General features: G+C 51.6%; 1 protein-coding gene across 4 annotated transcripts in view; it reads left to right on the top strand.

The window, feature by feature from the left end:
• Positions 1 to 9,268, top strand: part of LOC100745430 (protein Wnt-6) — a 58,962-nt gene that overhangs the window by 44,167 nt on the left and 5,527 nt on the right. For all 4 annotated transcript variants that reach the window (XM_033322594.1, XM_003492046.4, XM_033322595.1 and 1 more), the window contains one exon: positions 4,004 to 4,224. In XM_033322594.1, the coding sequence (XP_033178485.1) occupies positions 4,004 to 4,224 (221 nt within the window). The remainder of the gene's footprint in view (positions 1 to 4,003; positions 4,225 to 9,268) is intronic.

The raw sequence follows: 9,268 nt of genomic DNA, 5'->3' as shown, positions 1-9,268 counted from the left end.
ACAGTCGCGCGAACGTGTCTCTTCCTTTTCGCTCTCGAGAGCGCGCGGAGACGCAAAATCGCTCGAATCGTCGAAGATTTATTCGATCGTGGCGACACAAGGCATTTCGTTTAGCTCGGCTAATGGCGAACGCGCGTTCAGACGACGTAACGAGCGATTAGTTTAAAGCACTGCTCCACGGACGTTACGTCGCAGACGATAAAAGTTATAGGGACAAGCCGGTCGAGGTAATTAACGTGTAGGCACGCGTGTCCCGTACAAGCAAAAGCACGGAATCGATTTTCGTGGAATGTTAGGACGGGGGCGTAGCAGCGTTTCCCGACGCTAGTCGTTCCGGCAGAAGAATTTGAAATTGTTTCGATGGCGTGTGCACGACGTAGCCGCTATGTATGGAATTTTAAGACCCCCGCGTTATCCAGGCTTACTCTAATTTTATTAGCTTCTGCCGATTCGATCGGTTTTCATTAAGCCGCGTGCTTCGAATAATTCGTTAAGCGCGAGTACGCCATTGCTCGAGTCTACGATTATAGAGACGCGGAAATAGAGGCGTTGCAATCTCCGCGGTTTCCTCTCTCCTCTTTGGCCGATCGAGAGACAGAGAGTCGCGCCACGAATTCCACGAGGTTCTTGAGAAACGATGCTCGAAACGCAACCTAGACTCGGTTGCGCGCTAACCCTTGCCACCAATTTGTTCGGGCATTCTTCGGATCAGTTAAATCGACCTCTCTACGTATGCCTATTCGTTTCCTCCGGATATTCCTTTTCTTCCGCGTTCTTTCTGCCGCGACTATACTTCTATTTTTAGTTGCCCGCGATCGATGCAACGAAAATCGACTGGAAATCGGAGCGTGGAACGATCCAGACCGCGGCATCCACTTACGGTCTATCCGGGAGGACGGAGCGGCCGTGGTCTCTTTGCTCGGTCTTGTCCCCTTCGTATTCCGTAGTTACATCGCGTCGTGCCCCGTGCCTCCCCCAGCGTCGTCGAGCAACAAGAGGATGATTTAGATTAAGTGCGCGTATTTAGTCGACACGAGCCGTGCGTTGTGACTTTCTACTTCCGCTTGGCGTGCTTTTTATTTATTTTTCTTCTGCTTCTGCTTGCCTCGTCCCTTGGTGTATCGCCGTGTCTCTGTCGTGTCCCTGAACGGACAGATTCCTCCGGTGGTTGCGCGATGGGAAAACAAACGAACGAAAAGGAAGAAGCAATGGATCTCGCGGTCGATCGGATTACCCTACTCTCGATGTCCTTGGAGGCGAGGTTCCCAACTTCCGTCGTGTTTTCTTCCTATCCTCGAGGGTCTCGTTCGGACGGTGAGAGATATTCGAAGAATTCACCGGTGGACCCAGCGACCGTTCTTCTTCTGCTGGTTCTCCTCCTCCTGCTCCGTCGTTCCGTTCCTTCTTCTTCTCGAACTCCTTTCGGCAGCCGGAGGACGGGTCCGTTCTCTTTTTCTGGTACTCTCTATCGAGAGTGGTTCTCTCCCTTTCCGACTCTCTCGATTCGGCCGCGTACAAACACCGACGAGTCGAGAGTGAGGCCAGAGCAACGTTGCTCTCTCGTCACTGTCTATCCGAGCAGACAGCGTGGAGCTGCCTTCGAGCAAAGTGAGTGCGTCTAATGAGGCAATAAATAAGTCGACCGCCCTAACCGGCCTCTCCACGCTTTTCGTTCGCGACGACGTGTCCATCCTCCGGTTCTTTTCTTGCCTCCGCGTACACGAGGACAACCCCTTCTTCGTTTTAGTCCGGATCCCTAACCCTTTCTACCTCGATTCCCTCCGTTCGCGACAGATTCTTCCTTATCTTTGCTCTCTCTCTCTCTCTCTCTCTCTCACTCTCTACTCTTTTTTTCACCGTGTCACCTCGAATATCGCCCTCTCGCAACTCGTCCTCTGTTCGAGCAACCAGTCAGCAAAAATAAGTTACGCGGAAATGCCCGCCGCTCGGTTCTTGACCACGCCAATTCCTCTAAGCTGACCGCGAGCACACGCGATATTAATAGCCGGCACCTCGAAACGAACCGATACGCGATCGTCAAACGACGCGATGTGTTTGCATTAATAACGTCGTAACGTTATTCGCGCAACAGGGAAGAGATGTATCGACAGACCACGATCCCGACGTTTATTTAACTTGGGAGGTTAGCTGCGCAGTCGTTAACGAACCAGCGCAAATATTCTTTGGCCGCGATCCTTTGAACTGTAAATGTCAGGACAGTGTCACGCAGCGGGGTTCCGTCTCTCTCCTCTCTCCTCCACCTGGCCGCGACGAGTCGCGACATCGCACGTCGCGGAAAATTTTCAAACCCGGGACCAATATGTTTTTCCTCCGTGGAAACGCCGAGAGCTACGAGGAAAATTGCGCGTTTGTCGAACATCGATGAGGAGTGTTTGCGATGCTCTTCGACGATGCCTGTGCGTTCGTTTCGAAGCAAGAAATATGTAATTCGAGTGGAGGCGTTGGTTATTTTTAGAGACACGCGTAAGACTTGGTTCCTCGTTTGTCAGCACAGCGATAAGACGTTTGACGAACGCGCGTCATCGCGTCATAACTTTCGTTTTCTTGGAAAATCGGTCGTTTATATCTATGCCGGCCGTCTATTATCCGACGCGCGAACCAACGAATCGCGCGAGAATTTGTCGCGTTGCTCGCGGCTCGCGATTGTCGGGAACTAGCGCGCGCGAAACGATTCCCGGAAAAGCTGTTAACTCGCGTTCTTCTTGATAAGGACACGACGCAAACAGGGCTATGGGATTTATTGGGAAATCGGCCATGTTGGTGGAATATTCCTCGGTAGATCGTAGGAATGGTGCGCCTCGGTGGTCGGTTTTCCCTGGAGTATATCCGGTACCGGGCCGATGTCGCGAGGGGAAGGTGGCGAGCCGCGTTCCGTTATGGAGTATCGAGAACGAGCATCGAGTAAGAATATCGTGGAGGCGAATGAAGTTCTTGCGCGTTGTTCCCTGGCAGCGGGTCCGATCGTCCCGCGAGACGTAACATGCGCCATATTTTGCTCGAGAACCAGAGCAACGTTTAGCTTTTTTTCTCGGGGAACGCGGATCACGGATCGCAACCGGCTCTCTCTCGATATCCCTCCCCTCTCGAAGCGCGTTTCGATCTCTCCGGTTCGCGAGTTTCTCGAGAATTCTTGTCCGCGCAACCAACGTTCTTGTCCTTGCTGTTATAGTCGTCGTCCGAGGTTGGAATCCTCGCCCAAATGACGATGTCACCGGTGCACGACTGTCCGCCCGTATTACCTTGGAACTCCTTCTTTTTCTTCTGGTTCGTGCGGAACGAAAAGCAGGAGCATCCATGGCCGCGCACCAGCAACGTACACGGGCGCGAGCAACCGTCCTTAACGGAATTATTGCCATTAAGGTCGTTGCATTCCCGAGAGGCCGTCGTGTACGCGCCCCGGCATCCTACCGACGCAGAACTAATGATCTTAATTAACGTTTCGTAACGAAGGTCGCTCGGACTGTTCTCTCCTCTCCTCTCCTCTCCTCTCTTCTCCTTTCTACCCTTCGCTCCACTCTCGCGTCCGTTTCTCTTCGTTTCTCGTTCCTCTTTCCCTTTCCCCCCTCTCTTCGGCGTCTTGTTTCCTCAATTTTTTATATCAAACTCTTTAGTCTTAGTCCGCCGTTCGTCGTCTCCCGTTCTTGCTCCTCTTCTTTCTGGTCCCGAAGGAGGGAAGTCGCGGTTCCCACTGTCTGCGATACTCCTCGGTTCGTTCTTCTTCTTGCTTTCGCTCGTTCGTCCTCTCCGTTTCTGGTTTCTTCTTTACTCGTGTCCCCGTAGACCGTGTCCCGTCGGTGGTAACTCGCCGCAATGAGCACGGAGATTTAATTATAGCAACCACTTCGATAAGTTTACCTTTCCGACTCCATGTTCCTTCGTATCCTTGCAATGCGATCCGCTTGTCCTCGAAGGCAGACACGTACGATTCCGGCATCGAGAAACGAAAACTTTGCTTACCGATCGATCTTTCGTTTTTCCGCAGGACCGTTGGAAATCAGGTGGTGATGGATCCGATGCTCATCTGCAAGAAGACTAGGAGACTGAAGGGTAAAATGGCGGACATCTGTCGCAAGGAACCCTCCCTGTTGAAGGAAATTGCGAGAGGCGTCCAGGTCGGAACCAAAGAGTGCCAATATCAATTTCGAAATCGCAGGTGGAACTGCACCACCATGAGGAGGTCGCTCAGAAAAATTTTATTGCGCGGTAAGTAACCTTCGTTTGACGTCGATCCTCGTTCTCTGTATGCGAATTCGCATGTAAGAAGGACGATACACGCGCTCCAGGCAGATTACACGCTTCCTTTCAGGCCCGCACCTCCATTCGTTACGATTAAACGCCGCGCCGGTGACTAAACAACATCCCTTGAAGGAGAAGGTTGCTCCTTCAACGGTAACCGCTTCATTCGAGACGAATCCTGTCGATGCTCGATCTGGTATTACTCGAGTTATCGTCGAACACGCGCCATTACTTTCAAATTAACCTCGATGAGGCTATCACGAGCGAGGGAAAGCGGTCTGGACAAGCGGTTTTTGTTGGCGCGATTGCGTAACAGTCGGTTCCATTAATCACAGAAATTATTTGCGCGCTAGTCGCAGTTGTGTCACGGTAAACGTTCGTGTTGCTTCTCGAAATTCGTGACGACGTCAACGCTTCGTTCCCCGGCGATTCTTCTCCTCCGAATCGCGTACGAGACTTCCGCTTCGCACGAGCTTTTTCGTTCTCGTCTCTGTGGATTTCACGCCGAACGCCGGGCCTCGTGAAACTTCTGCTTACGTCGTACGCGCAGGTAAATGGAACTGCGTAGTTGGCAAAGGGAAAGACATCGTCCGGAATAGCGTGCTAGAATTCCGACAGGGTTTCGGTAACGATGAAGATACGGCGCGTAAACGGTTGCCGAGGTAAATGGAACAAATTGAACGTCGTCGAGGCAGGGACGGGCTCGTATCCGAAGAAAAATTCTCACGTTGAGTTAGCGTGCGCATTCGAAAAGAGACGAGAGGAGAGCGAACCTGTCCGCGTGGCTCGCTTAGTTACCCGTCCGATGTATTAATTCCCGGTGATCGAGCACGACAACTAAATCGAAGACAGCGTGTCCAATAGGCCGAACTGCTCTCTAGGTTGCGCTATCAGATCGGTACCTTTTGGTAGCCTGACAGATTGACACTGTTCGTCGGATATTAGTGGCAATATGTTTCCTTAATTAAAGGCTTCATTGCCAGCGAGGCCGTCCTCGAGGACCGTTCCAGATCCTCTGCCCGTTTCTCTCTCTTTCTCTCACTCTCTTCCCTCTTCTTAATCTCTCGTCCTTCTTCTCTTTCTCTCCTTTTCTCTTTGCTTCTCTACGATCGAAAGATTGCACGATCGATACGATCGATCTCGTGGTGGACTGGATGCGATTCGTCGATGGATCGAGCAACCCACGGATACGAATATCGGACGCGTAAATTCCAGACCGGAGGATCGATGATCGAATTATATCCGACACTGTCGGCGATGCCTGACAATCGGTGTTCGCTCCCTCCAAGATTCCCAGCAGATACGATATACCGTTTTATACTCGATTTGCTGCTCTCGGTTAGCTCGACGCGAAACCGACCGGCCAACGGGTTAATTAACTCTGCCGGACGATATTTGCTGCGCGCGATGTTCTTGCCACGAAATGGAATTCGCTAAATCGAGTTTCGATACCGCACACGGCGACGCGTCGAGTCACGTTAATATCGGAGAACTACCGCGGTCGACGAGGACGACGACGACGACGATCGAGGGAAGCAGCGAAAGGATCCACCGAAAAGGATCTAATTTGCGGTTCAGCTGGCACTTACGAGCTTGCCTCACCCCATAAAAACGATACCGCGTCGTAAACACGACAAAGTCCGATTACATTATGCTATGTCGAGGAACCGTAAACTCGCGGTGGCCGGCTATGCCGTAAACAATTAACGAGCTTTCATCGCAGCAGACTTTTTGCGCGAAATTCGTGTAATCGCCGTGCTTATTCGCTAAACATTGTAATTACCGGTGGCACACCCGTTGCTTGACACGGGTTTACAAGCCGGTCAGTAGCCGCTCCCGTTTTTCCCTTGGCGTTTTCGACCGAGTTCCGAACGCACTGTCACCGAAACGGGACGTCGTGTCCGATGGGAAAGGTCGAGCGACAGGTACATAAACCCTGGCTGCCGGGTGCATTATTGGACGATGCGGATCGATGACAGGGGCGACCATGTGTTAACCGGTCGTTTCGGGTGACAATCCTCGACGTCGTCATTTATCTGCGACCCCGGGCGAAGACAGCTCGCCCTGGGAAGTCTGCGGTGAGAAATATACGACTTTTCGGCCCACCCTCGACGCGTTCAGCCGTACAACGATGCTTTTAACGTTCGGGGGTGAAACGGTCGTGTTCCTGTTCGCACGAATGCAGACATCCTTAAATCTTTGATTGCACGTTAAATACGTTCGGAATATTCGCGAGTTACGTTCACTTACGTGTTACGTCTTTCGTTTACCTCTTTTCTTCTCCTTAAAAAGATGTATCTCTCAAATGGAACTAGATTAGTCGAAAAACGACGGTGTCCATCGTTCGGCTGTTTTCGCTCGATCAACGCCGCATTCGGGGAAGGAAATCGTAATCGCGAGCTATGAAGGATCGTGATGGGAGGTCGAGATCGAGACTGGGTGAACAGGAGGCGTCGATAGCGGAGGAAAAAAAGAAGAGAGAAATTCGTGGGAGCGTATCGAATGGTCGGTTATCCGTGGATCCTGGAGACGAGGTGGATCGAAGCGAGGGAAAATTCCTAACGGGCGAGCGCATAGAGAAAAAGCGAGGAGGAAGGCACGCTACCGGCGGCGCCTATCTTAATTCTCGATTGACGTTTATTTATCTGGCGACGTTTAATTTTTATGGGCGCGATCTGGCCGATAGGTTAGCCTCGCAGGTAGCTCCTGCTGTGTGGTCCGAGTTCAGAAGAGATCCGAGGTTGGACTGGTAGAACATTCGTGGACGAGCAGCACCTCTTAATTGAGGGGTGCCGCGTGTCGCGATAAGAAGAACACGGGCGTCAAAAACCCGTGGAAAGAGCTACCAGGGGAAAGGAAAGGAGGAAGGAATTTATTGTGCTGCCACGACGCGTTCGTTCGGTATCCGAAGGGCAAGGATTCAGCGCGGCTACGGATCCCCGGATCCTCGTCTCGATACCGTGTGCCCCTGTCTCGACCAAATTAAGAGAGTGGTTTTCTTCGTTCACCCGGGATTCCGTAGCGTATTACTCGGCTACGAAGGAAACGGCTCTCTAAAAGCGGCCTCGTCGAATCAACAAATTGCTCTTTCTTCTCCTGGATCGAGAGGCGGAGTCGGGAGCAGGGACGATTTTATTCGACCGTCGAGATTTCAAAGCCTCTTCGAACACCGATTCTCATTCGAACCCTCGAATCGAAAATTCGAGGTATTTTCCCGCACGCGCGAACCATTCCCATTCGAATAAATGACCGTATCGTGGATCCGCGTCGATATTCACAAAGTTGGACTATTGAAAAATTTCGCTGAAGGATCGCGAACGTTCTGTTGCTCCGCCGCTGTGCACCACACGATATATAATACATACACGGTCGCCCGTATATTCCATTGCCTCGGAAACATTCTTTTCGTCGATGTTCCTCGGCTCTAACGAGGATGCTCACCTTGGCGCGTTAATAAACTCGAGCCACGTCGCGCGATTATTCCGTCCGCTCGGTCCTTCTTTTCGCAACGTTTCGTCCACGATAATTACCGTGTTCTATTTTAGTTCGGCAAGAATACGCAGATTTTTGTCGTCGTTGGCGAAGGTGAACTCGTGCTCGTCGATTCACCGACACGATAACGAGCAAACGATTACGCGGACAACCTGTTCGCAAATAAGCCGTCGAATATCTCGATCAACGTACGGACGCTTGAGTATCAACGATACGAAATAAAGAAGGTGGTTTCCGCTTAATAAGACGGCTCGTCGACCAAGGTGGTCCCCAGGTGTGTCGCTGTTGCGTTTCTCGCGTCGTTCCACTGCGGCCTAAACACGCCGGAACGCGTCGAATCGTTTCGCGAACAACACGCCCGCGGTTCTAGCTCCTTTCTTCGAGAGAAGAGCGAAGACACGACGACGAGACAAGAAGGAACGGAACGAAACAGCACGGGACGATAATGAGCCAGCTAAAAGCGATTTAGCGCCATGGCGCTAAGTGTTTTGTCGCCTCGCGAACTCGGTGCTAACTAATGCGGTTCGCAGAGGACGCAGACCGCATCCCTCCTTTCGCGCCTCTCACCTTTACCGTTTCGGACATTCGTGAATCTACCAGCGTGTTTCGTTCGCGTACTTCTCCGTGCGTAGCCACTGCCACACACGTCGTTCGTTTATTAACGTTAGCTTTTCTCGATTCTTTCGCCTCGTTCGTGTAGACACTTTCGCGCGAACGTTTCGAGGAAGCTGACATTTTTATTCGACAACGTCTGTATCGGCCTGTAGACAAAGTATCCCAACGGACGGTCGAATTTAGTCGTCGGTCCTTATTGTTCGGCGAATCGCGCGGAACGTAATTGACACGGTGGAGAGAAACGAGGGCCTGCGGTGGGTCGGAGCGAGGCCATTTTTACGATTTATCCATGACTTTGCAACGGCGAGGTGTGGTAGCTGCGTAGTCAGCAACCTCGCCACAGGAAACGACAATGCACGATTCATGAGCGCCAATTATGGGGGAAGCGTGTCTTCCAAGTGAAAAGGGAAAACTCAATTTTTCTCGCTCGCAGCGCGACCGAGTACACGTTGCAAGGAAGGAAATTGCCCGTAACTAAAGCGACGCCTCTGGGTGTCTACTGACCACACCGGAACAGTACTCTTTTTCCTCCGTCATCGTCCATTCTTTTCTCCGTTGTTCGCCAGTTTGCCACCCGCATACCGATCCGCGCTTACCTTTCTGTTCGAAATAGCGCAGATTCAGATAGACGCACGATCGAGCGTTATCCCGTAAGCGATGTCATCGGTTATTCGATAAGCCGTTGATCGCTCGAAACGGCAGAAGGAGTGTTTCGCTTCCGATGCGATCGATTCGTCAGATTAATAACGAATCGGTACTTTTCCAATGGACTGTACTCGAAAAAGCGGAGGAGACACGAGAAGACGCGAAGCCGGTATCTCCCACAAAGGTTTGACAATAGCAAACAGTTTAATGTCCCGTACGTTTATTGTATCTCGGCTACCGTGGCTTTAACTCGGATCGG

The sequence above is a fragment of the Bombus impatiens genome, unplaced genomic scaffold (assembly GCF_000188095.3).
Source record: "Bombus impatiens unplaced genomic scaffold, BIMP_2.2 scf_0647, whole genome shotgun sequence".
In the NCBI taxonomy this organism is placed as follows: domain Eukaryota; kingdom Metazoa; phylum Arthropoda; class Insecta; order Hymenoptera; family Apidae; genus Bombus; species Bombus impatiens.
Note: the sequence above shows the minus strand (reverse complement) of the source record. Positions and strands in the feature narration are given on the sequence as shown.